We start from the raw sequence: 22500 nt of genomic DNA, 5'->3' as shown, positions 1-22500 counted from the left end.
TGCATTAACTGTTGTGCAAATGTAAATAGTGTAGTGAGAAATGCACCAAAGTGACTGAGAAAAACTGTAAATTGCCTCTTGTTACAGTTAAAATTGTTTGATAACAAGCAGGAAATGTTCTTGTGCCAATGACATGACCACATTGAAATGGTCTAAATCAGTGGTTCTAAAACTGTGGTATGTGTACCACTAATAGTACACAGGCTTCCTTCTAGTGGTACTCGGAGGAATGAAATATGTCATGTACATGCTTCACACATTAAAAAAATTATCAAAAATGATCTATTTAACACTCTCAAGGCAGGCGTTGCTGATTTGCAACAGTTAAAAATTACCTACCTTATTACTCCAGATACATATGTTATGAGTTTTTTTTACTCAGAAGTACCACTGCAGCACTTGGTTGTCCATTAGCAACAAACAGTTTCCCCACTTGCTCACCAGATGACACAAAAAACAAAAACTGTTTCTTGGAGTACCACATGACAAAGTGACTTAACATGACCTACTCAATGAGGATTTGAGATATTGGATTTGGATCCCATATTGTTTTGTTGTTGTTGTTGTTGTTCTGCACTGAAAAGCAATTTGTTACATTGTTTGAAAAGTTGTATAGAAAAAGTTATTGTTCATATCATATTCAGTCGTCAGTGTCTAATTACTTCACTGGGCCAATTTTGCAAATCTGCAACATCTCAGAACGCCTTGCATGTGAAGGTCTCTCTAAAAAAAAACTGGATTCTATTGTACTACCCCATATGATAATTTTCCCCAAATATCAGATTTTTCCTGTTTCTAAAACCTAATTTGAGCCTGAGAGGGATAATATGACATATAGCCTATATTTCTGAGGTAATCTGCCACGTTTTTTTTTAAGTGTGCAGAGGTGTAGCTGCTTTACTGGCTCTACTACGCTATTGCATTTTAATACTGCTCATTTTGGTAGTACTTGGAGAGACCATTTTTTTTCTGAGGTGGTACTTGAGGAAAAAAGTTTAAGAACCACTAGTCTATATATACATTTGAAGTCAAAATAATTAGCCCTCCTGTGAAATTTCAAATAGAAATAAAAAATAAAGAACTTTTTTTCAACACATTTTTAAGTATGGCAGTTTCATTCATTCATTTTCCTTTGACTTAGTTCCTTAATTTATCAGGGCTCGCCACAGCGGAATAAACGCTAACTTATCCAGCATATGTTTTACGCGGCGGATGCCCTTGCAGCCCCAACCCAACACTGGGAAACACACATGCACACTCATTCACACTCATACACTACGCTCAATTGAGTTTATTCAATTCCCCTATAGCGCATGTCTTTGGACTGTGGGGGAAACTGGAGCACCTGGAGGAAACCCACGCCGACACGGGGAGAACATGCAAACTCCACACAGAAATACCATCTGACTCAGCCGAGACTCAAACCAGTGATCTTTTTGCTGAGGCGACTGCTAACCACTGTTATAATAACCTCATTTTAAAAATAGTTCTAATAAGTAGGATCTTTTGCCTTTGCATGATGACTTTGCATGAAGAGACTCCAAAACCTAAAGTTAATGGGTCAGATAAGGGAGACATCCAAAATATGTACTGTTGGAGTGCCTCCAGGAACAGGGTTGGGAAACACTGGTCTACAGTTTAGGTGTCATCATCACTTATCAGCCTGGTGCCAAAATGTTCATCTGTACAATCACATCAGACAGAAGGGAAAGCCTGAATGAACACACACACACACGCTCACACAGCCTTCTTAATATTCCAGTGGTGGTGTTTGTGAGTGAGGGAAGCCCTCCCTCCAGCACTCTCTTTCTCTTCCTCTGTGTTTGTCATTGATTTTGGCTTGGTCTGCGGGCCGCTTGTAAAGTGCTGATGCAGTGCTTTCCGCCAGGAGGAGATGATTAACATTCAGAGGAATTATAGATCGCTACTTTCCCTTCATGCGCTCTGTGCTGCTGGTGTTGTTTTGCAGCCGTTCATTTATTGCAGCAATGATGCACCGGTGTGGATGCAGGGTCTGCGCTGAAACACACAAGGCACATTCAGAAGAAGTGTGTGTGTGCATGCATAGTGGAAGACCCATTATTAGCTCTCCTGTGAAGGTTTTTACATTTTTTCCAAGTGATGTTTAACAAGGCAAGGACATTTTCAAAGTAATTCCTATCATTTTTTCTTCTGGATCTTATTTCTTTAAGTTTGGCTGGAATAAAAGCAGTTTTTAATAAATAAATAATATTTGAAAGTCAATATTATTAGCCTATTTAAGAAATAATTTTTATTTTTATGTTGGCTACAGAACAAACCACTATTGTCCAATAACTTGCCTTTATAACCAAATTTGCCTAGTTAACCTAATTAACCTAGTTAGGTCTTTAAATTGCACTTTAAACTGAATACTAATATTTATTAGTTATTAAACTATTGCATTTAATAAATTGATCAAACCTGTCTGTTAAACAGCACTTGCATTTTAAATGTTGAAATACAAATTTTAGAGAAGGCTAATAATTATGCCTTTAACTGTATGTGTGTTCTTAGCAGATACAACAAACTAATAATAAATGTACTGTAGCCAATGCAATTGCTTTACAAAAGCAACAAAACTGCCTGGTTAAACATATAGACCTTATAAAAAAAAATAGTTATAAAATGTGCACTATATTATTCAAGAAATGCAATGTTTTTCATTCAGCAAGTATATTAAATTGATCATAAAGATGATAGTTTAATGTATAATAATCCAAAAAAAACTTTAAAAAATTATATATATATATATATATATATATATATATATATATATATATATATATATATATATATATAAAAAATTTTAAAAAAAATAAATTATATATATATATATATGTCACATTAAGCTGTATAGAAGTGTCGAGTCAAATATTATTTACTGTCATCATGGCAAAGATAAAATAAAGCAGTTATTAGAGATGATTTATTAAAACTATTATGTTCAGAAATGTGTTGAAAAAAAATCTTCTCTCTGTTAAACAGAAATTGGGGAAAAAATAAACGGGGGTTAATAATTCAGGGCGGCTAATAATTTTGACTTCAACTGTATATATATTATTGCATGATAGTTTTCCTTCTCAGATAAATTTGTTTCAGCATGTTAAGTACATTTATTTAATACTATACTTAATTTAATACTTGGAGATAAAGATAGATCATTGTCCTTGTTCTCATGTCACATTGTTCTACATTGTTTAACAGAAAACAATATTCATATATATAAATAAGCATACACCAAACTGTAGTCTTAACCTTGTCTTATGGTAGAAGTTGTTACAGAAATTGAAGAAAAATTCATTATAAAAAGTTAATATGAATTGACTTTTAAAGCACATACAGTAATAAAAAAGTTGAAGTTACCTGCTACTTCAATTTACAGTTACACAGCAATAAACATACTTATTATAATAATTATACCTATTTTGTGAGAGACTTGCTTTGTTTACCAAATAAAGTGGATCTAATTGTATTTGCATTTTTATTAAAAACAAGTTAAAAATGTAATATGTTTTAATTAATATATGAAGTTTTTAGTTATAATACTCCCAAAATCATTCCGCATAAATCCACAGATTTTTTACAAAACTCTCAGCAGAAAAAGCAGAAAATGTCTGCAGGTTCTGTTTAGCCCTAGTTATAAGTTGCATACACACACTTTAAAAAATACGGTAAGAAAAAACTGCAAATGTGGTTTCCAGAGCAAATGTGGTTTCCAATTTATAATCATTACACCAATGAAAAACAATGTACATTCAAAAAATGACTTTTGCTGCTTGTTCGAACTTAAATAAATCGAGCTGAAACAACACAATTCTTCTGTTTTTTTTTTTGGCAGGGGGGGGACTTAATTGTTTTATGTTCAATCCACGTAAATGAAAGCTTAATCGATTCGTGTTGGGACAACATAAAGGAATTGTGTGGAACTTTTACACAGATAAAAAAAACAAAATCCACAAGCATGTTTGGATGAGAAATTCTAATGATAAACTATTGCTAAAACCATTGCAAAATGAATTTACAGTTCATAACTGTTTATTTTAACGAAATTTGCATTTAATCAGGTTACAGATTTTTACTTCAGTATTTTTACAGTGTAATGAACATGACATTTTTAACTAAGAGGGATGGATATGATAAATTTTTTAAAAATGTGCTCCAATATTCTTTATTATTATTCACAACTCAAAAAATGTTTTTAGTCTGCAGAGTAATACATTAACCAAATAATAAAACTTCAAACGATCTAAATCATATAAATCAATAATATAAAATAATAATTAAAAAAACATGATCGGAAACAGAGTTTTCCTCCTCTAAACTTCTATTTTGCTACATTGTTCTACCTTTGGCCTGCTTTAATGTGCGACACAGTCAGTTGAACATCAATCTTTAGTAATCACGAGGAGGCACTGACCTTAGCGTGGCCGCAGTGAATGCTGGGTAATGAAATGCCATCAGGCTGAGTGAGCTGACGGCTCGTGCATGGGGAGGGGGGAGAAAAAAGTCATTATTCTACTTTTGGTTGTGAAAGCTGTTTTCTCATTTAATGGGTTTTCAGTTAATTCATGGCTGGAACATATTGGCTTTTAAAAGCAACTTTTACAGCAATTTGAGTAGCGGTTATTGCAGAAACGCACAGCAGGATACAATATATCATCAAAAACAGTGTTAAATCAATGGTTCAGTGCAATTTAATATGTAGGAATATGACTAATTAAGCACAAATAATGGCAAGACGCTGCAGACATAAACAACAACTACTATTATTATTATTATTTGGCTGGCAATTTCTCTCTGTAAAATTAATAATAATAATAATAATAATAATGATAGTAATAATAATATTAATAATAATAATGAAAAGAAACAGCTAAATAATAACATTATTATTATTATTATTATTATTATTATTATTAATATTATAATAACAATAATTATAACTGTAATAATAATAATAATAATAATAATAATAATAATTATTATTATTATTATTATTATTATTATTATTATTATTATTATTATTATTATTATCATCACCATCATCATTTGGCTGTTAAAATTTCCCAAATTCCCTCTGTAAATAATAATATTTTTAATAATAATAATAATAATAATAATAATAAAACAGTCAATTAATAACACATATTATTATTATTATCATCATTATTATTATTATTATTATCATTATTATTATTATTATTTTTTTTTTTGGCTGTTAAAATTTCCCAATTCCCTCTGTGAAAATAACAACAACAACAACAACAATAATAATAATAATAATAATAATAATAATAATAAACAAAAGCATCCAAATATTAACAACTATATTATTAATAATAATAATAATAATAATAATATAATAATAACAATAATTATAATAATAATAATAATAATAATAATTATTATTATTATTATTATTATTATTATTATTATTATTATTTATTTATTATTATTTTTTGGCTGTTAAATTCCCCAATTCCCTATGTGAAAATAATAATAATAAAAGTAGTAAACAAAAACAGCCAAATAATAACAGCATTATTATTATTATAATTATTAATATTATTATCATTATTATTAGTATTAATTGTATTATTATTATGTATTTATTTATTAAATATTTATTGTTATTATTTGGCTTTTAAAATCCCCCAAATTCCCTTTATAAAAATGTGTAATGATAATAAAAATAATAAAAAAACAGGCAAATAATAACAACAGTTATTACTCTGTTGTTGTTGTTGTTGTTGTTGTTGTTGTTGTTGTTGTTGTTGTTGTTGTTGTTGTTGTTGTTGTTGTTGTTGTTGTTGTTGTTGTTGATAATCCTCAAATTACCTCAGTCAAAATCTTTGGCTCTGTCTTGAATATTGTCTTAAAGTAAAAAATAACCAAACAACAAACTTTTAACCGGACTGTGTTTGTAATAAAAATGCATGCAAGTTACTCATTCATTCATTCATTGATTTTCTTTTCGGCTTAGTCCCTTTATTAATCAGCAGTCACCACAGCGGAATGAACCGCCAACTTATCCAGCAAATTTATTTTTCAGCGGATGCTTCCAGCCTAAACCCAACACCAGGAAACATCCATACACTCTCACATGCACACACATATACTACAGCCAATTTAGTTTATTCAATTCACCTATAACGCATGCCTTTGGACTGTTGGTGAAACCGGAGCACTCAAAGGAAACCCACGCCAACACGTGGAGAACATGCTTGCATGTAAATTATTAAATATTTAATCGTGCTTTAAGCTTATTTTACCCAACAATGTTGTTATTTCAGCCAAACAAATACGCCTACAATCCATCAGGTCTCCACCCCTTTCGCTATTCAGCTGTTGCTAGACCCTAAACCCAAACCTCACAGTAATATAAAAACAGTAATTATGCAAAGTATTATTCACTATTTATTACATTACCTAATCAATTGTATTTTAATACAACTAACTAAACAGTAATTATTATTGTATGGTAATTGTATTGTTGTAATAATATAAATAATTATCGTTAACTTCTCACCACTCTAGACTTTACTCTCCGCTATAGTTACAAGACACGCCCCTTTTATTGCTGATTGGCTGCAAGTGTGTTTGGTGTTGGTCCATTACTGTTGCTTAAAAGCAATTTCCAAATATCTTTTGAATGCTCCTTCAATGGAATAATGGCACATTTGCATATTTTAATATTACACGTTTACATGCTTATGATACAAAATTATAACTCATGCAATCTATGTATTTAATCTACTGTTAATTAAGTAAATGGTTATAAATTTGAGTTATTTATTCCCTCTTTACCTGCATTGTCATTTTTGCATGAAATGTTGTAACACAATTAGGATGACTAATTATTTCTGTGTCATTTGTTTCAGACTATAGAAACGGCAGGGACCTCCAGAGCTCCACCCTCTCTGTGCCTGAGCAAGTCTTATCGTCCAATCACTGCTCTCGGTCTGCTGATATCAACAGAGCGCGCTCGCGATCTCCCAGCATGCCTCCTTCTCAGAGGTAAGACACATTTCTATCTCAGTATTATGTTCTGTCGGAAAAGGGTTTGGATTTCTGACTAACATTTGATTCAAAAGCCCGAAAACACAAAATGTAAAGGAACAACTGTGTCTGTGTGAGTGTCAATGCATCAAAGATCATCAGTCCTATGCTAAATTCAGCATTTTATAATGTTTGGTAAAAAAGTTAAATGGGATAGCAAGTTAATAGAGATGATGGTGAAAAGTGGTTTTGCAATTGTATATGAATATTGTATATTTAATTGTATATTTTACAAATATATATTATTTTAATAAAATAAATCAGTATGTAGATATATCAGGCTATATCAGTTTTCACCTTTAACTCTACTTAAGTAATTTTTTTCAATTAATATTATTATTATTATTATTATTAATAAACTTTTTTTATGTTTTCTTGTAAGTAATTTGTCATAAATTGTTAAAAACAATAAACAATAAAAGTATAAATGTAAAATATGATTTGTTTAAACATAAATACATTAGCTTTTTACGTTATATTTACATTATAATACATTATATTATAATATATTCTTAATAATACTACTACAAATAATAATAATATTAATAATAATAATAATAATAATGATAATAATGATAATAATAATAATAATGATAATAACGATAATAATAATAATATTAATAATAATAATAATAATTATTATTATTATTATTATTATTATCATTATTATTATTATATGAATGAGACGTTTTGTAATATTTTTATTATATTATACTTTTATTATATTATAATTATATTATTTATGTATAATTATATGATTTATGTATAATTATATGATTATGTATAATTATATGATTTATGTTTTTTATAACAATAATATTATTATTAATAATAATAATAATAATAATAATAATAATAATAATACAATTTATTAATTAGATTTTTTGTTATATTTATGATTACATTATAATTTTATTATATTTATATACTTTATGATAATAACAATAAAAAAAATAATAATAATGAACCATAAAATGATAATATTTATAATTTTATAATGTTATAATGTTATGTATATATTATATTGATTCTATTATATATATATATATATATATATATATATATATATATATATATATATATATATATATATATATATATATATATATATATATATATGTGTGTGTGTGTGTGTGTGTGTGTGTGTGTGTGTGTGTGTGTGTGTGTGTGTGTGTGTGTGTGTGTGTGTGTGTTTACATTGTATTATATAATAATAATAATAATAATAATAATAATAATAATAATAATCAACACTGGGGGTTTCTGGCAGTAATATAATAATAATAATAATAATAATAATAATAATAATAATAATAATAATAATAATAATAAATTACTCATAATTATGAAATCTACTTTCTGCAAATAATAATATTAATAACAATAATAATAATATATTTACATTATTTTATTCATTATTATTAGTAATAATAATAATAATAATAATAACAATAATAAGATTTATTTTTCCTATCTTTTTCTTATTGTTCTTTTAAATAAATAAATAAATAAATAAATAAATAAATAAATAAATAAATAAATCAAGAAAGAAAGTTTGTTCTAGTGAGCATCATGCATTGAAATAATTTGAGAAATAGATTTTATAATTGCAGATTAAAATAAGCTAGATAAGTTAGCTAAATAAGTTAGCTTATTTACATGTTTATTCAATTAAACCTATTCTGTTTTTTTTTTTCGGGCACCTTTAATGTCATTATCACAGCTCTGATTTAAGCTGATCTGATACAGTATTTATTAGGTGTGTGATTTGCTTTCACTGAACTCTAACCACATTTCTTTCACATGAAGAGTTTGGGTTCATCCCGCTTCATCAACATCCTCATCATCAGCTCAAAACAGCATAATCCTCTCTCTTCCCTCCAGTCCTCCATCTCTCTTCTGAAAGTCCATGTATATATTCTCTCATGTGCCTGCAGTCATTTTCTCACGTTACCTCGAACCCGACACAGTCAGCCTCATGACAGTGACCTGCAGGATCTCAGGTAGAACCGTGTCTCCCGTCCATGTCTGTCACATTAACAACTCTGCTTCCAAATGCCACTAACACACGCTTTCTCAAACCCTGACCTCCTCTCAGCTAAAACAAATGGCCAGGTTTTCAAAACGCTGCATTTGCAAATGAAAACCTCCATTCATGAGGATCTCTGATGTTGAGAAACCTGAATCCTTACAGCTTTCTGCTGATGTCTTGATATAAATACAGTGGGATAAATAAGTATAGAACACATCAATATTGTTCTCTCGGAAAGCATATTTCTCAAGGTGCCGTTGACTTGAAATTTTCACTGGATGCAAGACATTTTCAGCAAGACAATGATCCAAAACACAGCCTGGGAAACTCTCACAGGGGTTTCTGAGTAAGAAAATCAAGCTGTAGAATGGCCCAGCCAATCACCTGAGCTATATCCAATTAAAAAATACAAATTAAAGATCCAACTTGATAGACGAGACCCACAGAATTATCAAGATTTTTACACTCTGTTGAGGTCTGTAAAAAACTCATACTTGAGCAATTCATCACTTCATTCTTCATGCAAAGTGTCTTCAAGCTGCTGTCACCAAAAAAAACCTTTTATAAAAAATATTAAATACATTTCAGTAGTTCAGTACTTCCTCCTTATGTCATTCCGTTGTTATTACACAACTCATTTCTTTTGTTTTATTTTTATGTTTGTATTGTTTGGGTTTTTACCAAAATCTGGTTCAATTCCATGTCAACAGCTCTTTTAGAAAAATTATTCCTAGGAAAAACATGATGTGTTCAATACTTATTTCCTCCACTGTACATAATGCACAATTTTTGTAATGTGTCACATTTGGCAGGAAGTTTTATTGCTACTGACGTTTCTACCACCGTCTCCCGGGTAAAATGGTAGTGTTGGCAGGTATGATTAAAAAAATCTATAATTTTTGATAGATACAAATAGTATTTTATTCTGTATTTTTTTAATTTAGCTTTTAAAAGTTAATGGTTATTAGTAATGTGCTATTAACATGCTTAGTAATATGCTAAAGAAACCTTCATTAAAATCGATTGTCTCAGGTCTCCTGTTTTAATATATATTAAATATAATAATAATAATAATAATAATACTAAATAATAATAATAATATTAATAATAATAATTATTATTATTATTATTATTATTATTATTATTATTACTATTATTGCTATTTTGTTTAGTAGTAGTACTAATAATAATAATATTAATATTAATAAATATTATTATAATTTTTTACTAAAATCTAGTACAACTACTACTACTATTAGTTATACAACTACTACTACTAATTTTAAAACAAAACAATAGTGACAACAACAACAATAATCATATATTAATTATTATTATTTTTAATAATAATAATAATAATAATAATAATAATAATAATAATTAATATTTTAGTAGTAGTAGTAGTAGTAGTAATAATAATAATAATAATAATAATAATAATAATAATAATAATAATAAATATTATTTTTGACATTATTATTATTATTATTATTATTATTATTATTATTATTATTATTATTATTACTAAAAGCCTAGTACAACAACTACTATTACTACTAATACTAAAACAAACAATAGTGACAACAACAAAAACAAAAATATTCATATATTCATTATTTTTATTATTAATATTATTATTTATTGCTATTTTTGTAGTAGAAGTACTAGCAATATTAATAATAAAAGCAACAACAACAACAACAATAATAACAATAATAATAATAATAATACATATTATTATTATTACTAAAAGCCTAGTACAACAACTACTACTACTATTACAACTAATAATAAAACAAAACAATAGTGAGAACAACAACAATAACAATATATTCATTAATATTATTAATTATTGTTATTTTTGTAGTAGTAGTAATAATAGTAATAATAATAATAATAGTAATGATAATAGTAATAGTAGTTGTATCCAATCTTTTTTTAATTAAGTGTTTTTGCTAGCTTTATTTCACTATATTCAATGTAAAGGTGGAACAAAAAAGTGCACATGAAATAAACAGGTTAGCAATGATTTATGAATTTCAGCATGAGGTCAAAATGAGCGGAAAACTAGAAAACCCACTCAGTGTAAAATCAAAAAGCTGAATAAAGAACACCTATATTTCCTCATCCCTCTGTCATAGCGCTCACGTCCCTGCAAATGTATATTTCCCACGAAAAATGGAAAATATATACACCGTTATGCTTGACAAGCTTCTGTCTTCGTACGAATGGTGAGCTACTGTATGCCTTTGACTCATTCATAAATCGTCATTGCCATTTCTCATAAGGTCATCATAAAGAATCTGAAATTCATTTTGAAGAATCACTTTCAAATTACGTAAAATAAATAGAAATACAGTACTTCACTATATGAGCTTTTAATGGGAGCTTATAGTTTGCTACTGTCACAATATGTGTGTACACTCTAATTCAATGTTTTCAATGTGTTAATAGTTGTCCAGCTGATATTAAGTTATCTGTAATGCTTTTTTTAAATCTGTTTTTTTTATAACACTCTTAAAATGTTTGTGTTAATAAAGAGGTCACTTTTAAAAATTTGACAAAGGTATTTATATATAAGCCCAGAGGAAGCTGAGGGTTTAGTTCTGTGAGGGTTTACCAATAAGTGAGTGATTTGTGGCAGTCGTCGTGGTAATATGTGTCCCATCAGTCAGCAGGTGGTGGTCAGGTTACTGTGTCCTGTTAGGACGGGCCGTCATAGAGGCGTACAGTGACACAGAGGGTTACCAGCGCTGAAGTTTATTTAGGTCAGCCATTTATGGCCTGTCTAAAATGTCAACAGCCTTTTTGTTTCAGGATAGAGACATTATTTGGGATGATATTCAACACTGAGAACATCCCTACTGCCCTGTCACAATCCAGGCTTGTTTCACTAAAGAATAACCCCCACTTTTGAAGAAAAATCATCATATTTTAATCTATTTTCTTCTTATTTTTTTGTCTTTTATAAACACAGAATATTTTATAGACAATATTTTTTCTTAATACTAGTTTTGAATTAAAATTCTCATTATTGTGGTAACTACTTTTGTTTGTATTCTTTAATGTTTAAATGTGTCCAAAGCACTATATCTGTCTTAAACATCTAAAGTCACCAGCATTTAAATTTCCCAAACAGTGTTAAAGAATTAGTTTGAAGATTCATTCTTTCTAAGCCCCTCCTTTCCCAAAGCCTATTCTGCTCCGATTGGTCAGATTATGGCAAAGCCTGATGTGATTGGGCAGCTATTTACAGTGCCTGTCAGAAATGAAACATCATTATGTTCACAGTAAATTTCACTCTGGATGTTTTTTGAAGTTTTTTTTTTTTTAAGATTGATAATAATCAATAAATTAATTGATTACAGTCAGCACAGTCTATTACATAATATATGTATCAGAAATCTGTATAGCATATATATATCTCCACAATATATTATATTAATGCCATTTTTAATCAAATAAAGGTTTCTTAAAATTAGGTAATAAATAAACAATGTCGTTATTACAAATAACTTGTCTTGCACTATACCTAAATATACACCAAACTTAGCTCATTGATTTGAATAATTAAAATAGCTCATTGGTTTGAATAATTAAAATGTAAAACATTGCAAAAACATTGAGGAATATTAAAAAAATTATATATATATATATATATATATATATATATATATATATATATATATATATATATATATATATATATATATATATATATATATATATATATATATATATATATTTAGCAGCCCTTTGTTATTACTGATGCTGGACAACTGTTCATGCACTGCACATGTCTCTGTGTATTTTTTGTGTTGATTAAATATGTGAAATATAAATAAACGGTGTTAATTTCAGAACTGCTTTCCCCATTCATTTTCTCCATAAATCCAAATTAACCGCACAAAACAGAAAACAGATAGCGTTATTTGCTCATTATCTCAGGATAAACTGAATGGGATCTGTTCTTCAGCAATAATCTAATAATGTTTTCTTCCACAGTTTTTATGAATGCGATAAAAATCATTTTTAACTATTCCTTTTCTTATTTTTTAATACTTATATTAGAGTGCTTAAAAATGTGTTATTCTGTATTTCCCTTTTCTAATCAAACCTTAATCATGAGGTTACTGATATTTTTCAGTCAATCAGATACAATCACCTACAGGAACACACTGATTTATTGCTTTTCAAATTTTCTTGTTTAGGTAAATGGTTGCAAACTATTTATTTGAGCTGAATTAAAACAAACAAATTACATTTAGTAATGTTCAACTTAATTTGTTTGCTTAAATTCAGCCCTATAAATTGTTTGCAACCACTTACCCAAAAACAAATTCAGTAAATCCAGTGAATATTTTTTTTTCAGTGCACATAAAAACTGCTGTATATTTGGATTAGCTTTATTAACTGTTTGCTTCCAAAGTGCCAAAGAGGACACTAAGTGAACCCTGCCCTCTCAACATTCTGGACACCATCAGCCAAAAACAACCCACACTGTTTCCCCTGATCACGTTTCTCCAGGAATTACGGAGGAGCCCCGGACCGGCACGAGTACCACCATCGATCTCGTTCTGCAGACCAACGGGCCGCAATGGAGCGTCCCATGTACAGTCGCTCTCGCTCCACAGAGCGTCCGCCCGACGGACCGCACATGAGGTCCTCCATGCCCTCTCTGCCATCGGGACACTCTGCACCATCTTCCCCTGCCTTATCGAGGTGACCCAGAATAAAGTTAGACGCTCAATCCTGCAAAACTGCCCCCTAATAATATAACCAATGTGCTCTATGTGCTGACAAACATCCCCTGCATCCAGCCAGCCAGCCAGCCCTTTGATTTTCGTTCGTTTTTTGTGTGTTGTTATTTTATATAGATCTAGTCAATGTTCTTTTCTTTTTAAAGGTTTGTTTTGTAGCACTATATCTGGGGTCACCAATCTCGGTCCTGGAGGGCCGGTGTCCCTGCAGGGTTTAGCTCCAACTTGCCTCAGCACAGCTGCCTGTGTGTTTCAAGTATACCTGGTAAGACCTTGATTAGCTTGTTCAGTTGTGTTTGATTAGGGTTGGAGCTGAAATCTGCAGGACATCGGCCCTTCAGGAACAACTTTGGTGACCACTGCACTATATAGTTGAAGTCTGAATTATTAGCTCCCCTGTATATTTTTTTTCCCCAATTTATGTTTAGCAGAACAATTTTTTAAAATCACATTTTTAATCATAATAGTTTTAATAACTAATTTCTAATAACTGATTCCTTTTACCTGTGCCATGATGACATGTACATAATATTTTTCAAGATACTAGTATTTAGTTTAAAGTGCAATTTAAAGGCTTAACTAGGTTATTAGGTTAACTAGTAAGTAAGTAAAGTCTATTTAAAAAGCTCAGTTAACTTTAGCACTGACCAAAGTGCTGAACAAAACCATAGCACATATTCCAAAACAGTAAAATAACAATGCACTATAAGGATTAAAAACCTGGGAAGGCAGTTGAATAAAAAAGTGTCTTAAGTCTAGACTTAAAAATAGAAAGAGAAGAAGCACTCGTAATGTCCGGTGGCAGCTGGTTCCACAAACATGGAGCAGCGACTGCAAAGGCTCTATCTCCTTTCAGTTTAAGTCGTGACCACAGAATTTGCAGTAAAATTATATTTGTGGACCTTAAAGACTGAGGAGTTGACTGTAGGTTAATAAGTTCTGATTTACAAGAAGGTTCTTGCCCATTCAGTGATTTAAAAACAATAAGTAAAATCTTGAACTTATCTAGAAATCATTGTATAACAATTTATTCTGTAGACTAGTGGTTCCCAACCTTTTTTTTTTTTTTTGGCTAAGTCCCCCTTTTCCCCCCAGAAAGTTTTGTAGGCCCCTCTCAACATTTCATGATATTATCGCTCATATAAGTTTGCAGTAAAGATGACAAAAATGTTGTTTCCCAAGAAAATGTATGTTTATTGCTATGTCTAGATATATTTATGCACAAATAATAGCCTAATGTAAAATGTAAAAGCAAAACATCAGTAGGCCATTTGTAACTGAAAGACGTACACCTTTGGCTTTTAATCTGGCCCTATATTACAGTAGTTGCCAATTAGTTGCCACATTTTTTAAAGTTTCTTGCCAGTAGCTGTGACATCCCTCATATCATTATGGGTGTGTGTCAATTCTTTTGTCTTGCACTCTCATTATTGGGGATGAGTCGTCTGCAAATGTCTTATTAATTTGGACGGTCATGCATTCATTAGCAAGACCATTGGTGTAGATAATACACTGTGGCTGGGTCAGGAACTCTTTTCTTTGAGAGAACGGAATAAAACCATAACTATCTTGGTAAGGTAACTATCTTGGTATTTTCTCTTCAGCGTTTGAACTCTCAGCAGTGAAAATGAAACCACAATGAACTGAACTAAACTGAACTTCAACACTGAAAACTGAACTGACTCTGTTTCAGTTTACTATAATCTTCTATGTGAAGCTGCTTTGACACAATCTACATTGTAAAAGCGCTATAGAAATAAAGATGAATTGAATTTAATTGAAAATTTCCTGCATTTTTTGTTCCAGTAGCACTGCGACTCGAAATGTTAGTAGCTTCCTCACCTGGGTCCAGTATGCTTGGGTCATTAGTATAAGCTGCTAAAAGCGAATCAGTGAGACTCTTTTTTTTTTTTTTTTTGTGGAGGACGAATTATACATTTGTCCATTTTTGATCAGCCAGGGGATAAAATAAACTAAGGCAACATGATCATTCTCCTAGTTGTCAACTGCTAAAAAAAATTAAATATGAAGCGACCCCCCCACAGAGCTTGCTGGGGCCCCCTTGTGTTCCCTGTATGGAACTGCTGCTGTAGACAATCGTAAAAAAAAAATATTGCTTAAGGGGGCTAAAAACATTGACCTAATACAATTGTTTTATAAAAATTTAAGACTACCTTTTTATTCGAGCTGAAATAAAACAAATAGGACTTTCAGAAGAATAAAAATAAAGGAAATACTGTTAAAAATTCCTTGTTCTGTTAAACATCGTTTGGGAAATATTTGAAAAAGAAGAAAAAAAATGCACAGGAGGGCGAATACTTTTAACTTCAACTGTATGTGAAAGGGTGTGGATTCATCATTTAAAATCATTTTCTCACTGTATTGTGATGTTTAACTCTTTAATTTTTCCCATGTGGTTCTTTTGTCTTAAATCCACATTTTTGTTTTTGTTGATTGTAGAGAAAGTGAGAGAGAGAAAGCATGTTTCTCTTTTAGCATCACCGTGGAAGACTCTCCTCCATGTGCCAAATCTTAAGCATTTTGTTTAATACAGTAAACATTGAAAAAAATCAGGTTGCAAATCAGTATATACATGTATATCAGCTCAAACATTTTATTTTATTTACACTAAAGCAATGCCATCAAAAGTGTCAGGAAATATATTGTTTAAAAAATCCTTTTTTAATTAAATGCTGTGCTTAGGACTTATGTTCTTAATTTTGTTGCAATAACCGATAAACTAAGTATAAAGTTTCTTGAGCACCAAATCAGCATATATATATATATATATATATATATATATATATATATATATATATATATATATATATATATATATATATATATATATATTTATAAAAATGACATACAAAAAACCTACAAATATCACCCTTATTTTTACCTTTCCCATATATTGAGTATTACCTTTGCAGTGCAGTTATTGCTAATCATTTAGTTTCATTCACACAAAATGTCAATGGACAACCACAATGTTTACTTGTTGTTGTTTTTTTTTTTACTCCCCAGCTTCATTCTGATGGATATGCATGATATTATTTAACATGCTTTTTAATAACCCTCTTTTTTTAATGTGTCATTTTATAACAGTTTGCTTTTTATTTGCTGAAATCTCTTCTTTGTCAGCATTTCCTCACTAACAGTACCCTGTCAACGTTTAGGGTATTTATTGCCTTTCATTACGATAATAAAGAACAGTAATAATGGTGTTTGGTGTGTTTTTCTGCAGGGCTCATCCTCGCGGTGGATCGGTTCAGACCAGCCCCACAGGGACCCCCATAAACAGCCGGAGAGGAAGACAGCTGCCACAACTGCCTCCAAAGGGGACGCTGGAGAGAAGTATGTTTGCCTTTCTGTGTCGCTTCTTGTTGGCTTTTGCTCTTGCTGAGGTGTTTGTTTGAGAGGTGCGACTGGAAAACACTGACTGCGGCAAAAGGGTTTGCTGTATCTGCTCAGTAATTCATTAAATTCCACAGTTACAGTGGTCACCTATTCATTCACCGGGGGGAGAAAAAAATATGTAGCTGTTCTTAGAAAGAAACATTCGCCTATTGATTTACCTGCAGTGTTGCCAGATATAGCTGACTTTTTCCAGCCCAAAAGTTATCCGAAACCCACCCAAACGTTCAAAAGATTAATATTTTATTTTATTTTATTTTATTTAAATCAAAATTAACCTAGTTACTTTAACTGTCATCATTTTTAACCATACAGCATCCAACACCAGCAGTCACAGAGCCACAATAGTAAAATTACAACATAACCGGACCACATCAAATCACCCTCTCACCCACACACTGCACTTATTGTTGCGTAGATTACACTACCTATTAGTGTACGTTGTACTTTCAAAATTGGGTATAAATTCATCCCATAAGGCGTTTTAAATTCTTTTGAACATAGATAGGTGCTACTTGTCAATCAGACAACACTTCTACTGTAAATTTGTTCTTGCTGTCAACTGCGGAACAAAAATTATCGATAAAAGTGTTATGATTAACCGCTGTGAGTTTAACTGAAGGCTGCGTGTGATGCGAGTACACACAAAGGGGAGTCATAATTGTCCGGGGAGTCAGATTGTGAATCAACTGTCCTTCATTTCCTCTTGCGTGTTGACCCATGCAGTTTGCGCCGAGCACTGGTCACTACTAACTGAATAGAGTTGGAGCACACAGTATGTAGAGCTGAAGATCATAGCCTAAACCCGAAGGAACCTGACTGGTTTAGGTGGGTTCAGGCTTAATTTTTCTATCATTTTAGACGGGTTGGGATGGACTCGGGCTTGCGCTCCAGCTTGCGATCCAGCTTGTGATTTTGCTTGCGCAGTAAATGAACAGTCATGTTATGCATTTCGATTAGTGCAAGAAAGTAATCAAATTGTTTGTTACAACATTACACTATCCCTGGAAAGCTAAAACAAATTATGACGAGAATTCAAAAAGAGTTTTTTGCTGAAAGAAAAAAAAAGTTTAATTGCGTTATTATATTTACATTTAATTTATGTTGTCTTTAATATTATTATATAGCCTATATTGCTCTGAGTGGCGACATGCAGGTCTGTATAGGTATATACAGCATGAATACAACCAGCCTTTGGGCGAGCTGAGAGAGGATCATGTGAGGTCTACTAATGCTTTTATTGGCTTTCACTCAAGAAAGTTGCTCTTCATTTGCATAGGTTGAAGAGTTCTCAACTTTGACGTGTCACTCGACACATCTACCTGGTTGCCAAAGGTCGCTGTCACTCATGTATCGCCGGAAGTTGCCCAGTCTCCGTTGAAATGAACAGTCGCTTTCACTGTGTGAATGAGGCCTAATGTGGAGTTTCTTTCTAAAAACAGCTAGATTGATTGTAAACAAATAATTGGCTGACTACTGTAAATTGGCCGAAAGCCTTCCTGCTCTTTTTTTTCTGGCTCTAGTGTTTTTACTTTAGTAAATAAACCCAACCATCTATGCAAAGTTCCATCTAAGAGGTTTGTAAAAGTGTGTTTGATGGAATTTTACTTACACATTACTACAACATTGCACTGCTCAATTCCCCCATTGGCTAAATTTGACACAGTTTGTGCATCGTATGTCACTTTCTGTTGTTATATTAGTGTTTTGTCTGTAACACTTTATAACTGCACACTATGAATCATTTATTAAGCATCTAGTTTAATCATTATTTGTTAAGCATTAACTCTACATTAATAAGCATTAGTAAGCAGTTTGTAACTGCAGCTCGTATTATTGTATTATTGACTAATGACCACATTTATAATTTGCTTAATATTTGTACTTTTATAAATTGTGACTGGTTGATTTTTTATTACTAAATTAAGTATCACATTATTTACAAACCTTTTGTATTTAAGAGTAGTTGGTGGCTTTTAAGACCATTCAGAAAATGTTATTAAATGATTATTAAACTATTGAAATTAACATGTATATATCTTATTATTCAAGCATATAGTAATGGTTACTTTATATGTTAATAAATGCTTTATTAACTCAACTTTATGATGTTTTGTCACCTAATCTAAAGTGAGGACTATTTATGTGTTGTAAATCCCTTACAAATGACAATTAAAGGCTCAGTACCAATTGAACAATAATCTTTGCAATCGTATCTTAAAAGTAAAATTACTGAAAAGTTTAAACATTGCTGAGCAACAGGAATGTCAAAATGCGACATAAAAATGGATAAAACAACAACAATATAATAATTTAACAATATAAAAAGATGCAATGTTTAAACTGTACAGTAATGTTATTTTAGTTAATGTTGCAAAGGTAATTTTTTTGATGCAGTTTCATTTTTGTATTTTAAAATGAATAGAAATGAATAAAGTCCTTTATTTTATTGACTTTTTGCTGTTTGGAATATCACTGAGCCTTTAATTGTCATTTATAAGCGATTCATAAAGTATAAATAGTCCTTAGATTAAGTCACAACACTGGATGAAGTTGAGTTAATAAAGCATTTATTAACATACAAATAAACTATTAATAAATGCCTGAATAATAAGGAATTAAAAAGAATCATAAATGTTAATTTAAATAGTTTATTAATCATTTACTAACTCATTCTGAATGATCTTAAAAAAACACCAGCTACACTTAAATAACTGGTTTGTAAATAATGCAATGCTTAATTTAGTATTGAAAAATAAATCATTAACAATGTATGAAAGTACAATTATTAAGCAAATTATAAATGTGGTTATAAGTAGGGCCAGACAAAATCTTCAGACATTTTTTTTGCTATTTCTGTGGATAGTTTAGTTACTAAATAGTTAAGTTTCTGTCTATAATTTAGTTTAAACATTCTGGCCATTTATGTTGAATTATTTTGGGATTATTATAACTAAAAACTTAAAGTATGAAATTAAAAATTAATAGCCTTATAACTTTTATTTAGTGTTTACAATTCAAATTCTAGATCAGGGCTGCTCAACCCTGTTCCTGGAGATCTACCTTCCTGCAAATTTCAGCTCCAAACCTTGGTCAAACACTCCTGAACCAGTTAAATAGAACCTGAACAGCTCTTGATAATTACTGGCAGGTGTGTTTGATAAAAGTTGCAACTGAAATCTGCAGGAAGGTAGATCTCCAGGAACAGGGTTAAGCACTCCTGATTTAGATCCAATTATTTGGTTAACAAAGCAAGTATTTTATATAATATATGAACTAAAAGACAGAAAATACTACTTTAAAAACTGTATTGTAAAAATAAAACAAATAGTCAATAATATATTACTGAAATTAATTTAAAAACTGAATAAATATAAATTCACATTTACATAAGTAAATACGTACACTCAGTGATGAAAAATCTGTGGATTTCTGCGTGCGCAGATTCCGTGTGGGCCTAATTTTAAGTCAAGAATACAGCATTTGCAGCTTCCGTTTTAAACTGCTCACTAACGTTTATTAATGTGGCGTCAATGCTTAACAAAAAATGAATTCACTATTTGCTAATGCTTAGTAATTGCTTCATAGTGTTAGGTTATTATAAAGTGTTACCGTTTTGTCCACACAAATACACACATGCCCATGAAAATGACATGCGTGGTTGTAGTTGTGCATGAGCGCTGATGTTTCCCCCTCTCATTCCTCTCTCAGAAGATGGAGAAGAAGAAGTTGAGGCTTGCCCAGGTGTGTAGCATCAGTGTTGATGGTTTAATCGTTCAGAAAGAGCTTCTGGCTGAATTAAACCTGTCTGCAATGGTCCTGAGCTGATGTCTCCTCTAGAGATGTATAGAATTCTCTGGGTTTGCTCTGAGGGTTCATGAGGCCAGCTCCATTGCAAGCATCTTGTGTTTATATGTGAATGTGACCAAGACTGGTAGCTTTAGTTTTTTTCCTTAGTCTTATTGTGACTAATTGTGTAAAGCAATTTATATTTGTGTTTTTTGTCACTTATTACACTGAAAATGGTTCATGGATTTAGAAATTTTGTAAAGTTGGTTGCAAACAATTTATATGTTCTTATGTTTAACAAACAAATTAAGCTGAACATTACTAAATTGAATTTGTTTGATTTAATTCAGCCTATATATAGTTTGCAACCATTTATAAATTTTCCTTCGGTGTAGTCTCAGATTTATCAGAGGTTGCCACGATGTAATGAACCGCCAACTATTCCACAATATGTTTTATGCAGCAAATGTCCTTTCGGCTGCAACCAAGCACTAGGAAACACGCACATGCACACGCACACACACACACACACACACACACACACACACACACACACACACACACACACACACACAACACTCATATACTATGGCCAATTTAGTTTTTAGTTTTTTTTCAATTTACCCATGGCACATGTCTATGTGGGAAACTGGACTACTCAGAAGAAACCTACGAGAACACAGGGAGAACATGCAAACTTCACACAGAAATGCCAACTGGCCCAGATGGGACTTAAACCAGTAACATTCTTGCTCTGAGGCGACAGTGCTAACCACTGAGCCATCGTGCCGCCTTTGTTTGCAACCAGTTACCTTAAAAAGTCGAGTAAATCCAATGAAGCATTTTTCTCAGCGTGTCTGTGTTGTTCTGTCATTAGTTTTATAGGCATGATGTTCTGCTTTGCGTTTTTTCTCTTATCGCTCAAATGATGTTCTCTCAGAAACGCATATGTCTCTAAACATTCAGTGTATTCTCGCAGATTGCCAAGGAACTTGTTTTATAACTGTGTCTTATATCATGACAGGTAGCTTTAATGTCAGTAGTGCTATATTCAGTTTTTAATAAGAGTAAAGTCAGTCCCAGCACTATATACACTGTAAAATTGAAAATGTACTCACTGTTTACTCTACCTCAAGTGGTTCCAATTAGGTCAACTTAAGCTTTTGCCTTAAAATTATCTATAGTAAATTAACTATGCACATAATTATATAATAGCACTGTCGCCTCACAGCAAGAAGGTCACTGGTTCAAGCCTCGGTTGGGTCAGTTGACATTTCTGTGTGGAGTGGTGCTCTGGTTTCCCCCACAGTCCAAAGACATGCTCTATGTGAATTGGGTAAGCTAAATTGTCTGAAGAATATGTGTGTGAATGAGAGTGTATGGGTATTTCCCAGTGATGGGTTGCAGTTGAAAGGGCATCTG

General features: G+C 31.2%; 1 protein-coding gene across 49 annotated transcripts in view; it reads left to right on the top strand.

Moving 5' to 3' along the window:
• The window catches only part of rims2a (regulating synaptic membrane exocytosis 2a), a 315973-nt gene that overhangs the window by 203326 nt on the left and 90147 nt on the right, over positions 1–22500 (top strand). For 17 of the 49 annotated variants that reach the window (XM_073926650.1, XM_073926666.1, XM_073926662.1 and 14 more), the window contains 4 exons: positions 6903–7038; positions 13640–13834; positions 17120–17229; positions 21001–21033. In XM_073926650.1, the coding sequence (XP_073782751.1) occupies positions 6903–7038; positions 13640–13834; positions 17120–17229; positions 21001–21033 (474 nt within the window). Of the gene's footprint in view, positions 1–6902; positions 7039–9017; positions 9084–13639; positions 13835–17119; positions 17230–21000; positions 21034–22500 lie in introns of all 49 variants that reach the window. The other 32 variants (XM_073926654.1, XM_073926663.1, XM_073926648.1 and 29 more) reach the window with 5 other exon arrangements.

This window comes from Danio rerio, chromosome 16 (assembly GCF_049306965.1).
Source record: "Danio rerio strain Tuebingen ecotype United States chromosome 16, GRCz12tu, whole genome shotgun sequence".
NCBI classification, from domain to species: domain Eukaryota; kingdom Metazoa; phylum Chordata; class Actinopteri; order Cypriniformes; family Danionidae; genus Danio; species Danio rerio.
Note: the sequence above shows the minus strand (reverse complement) of the source record. Positions and strands in the feature narration are given on the sequence as shown.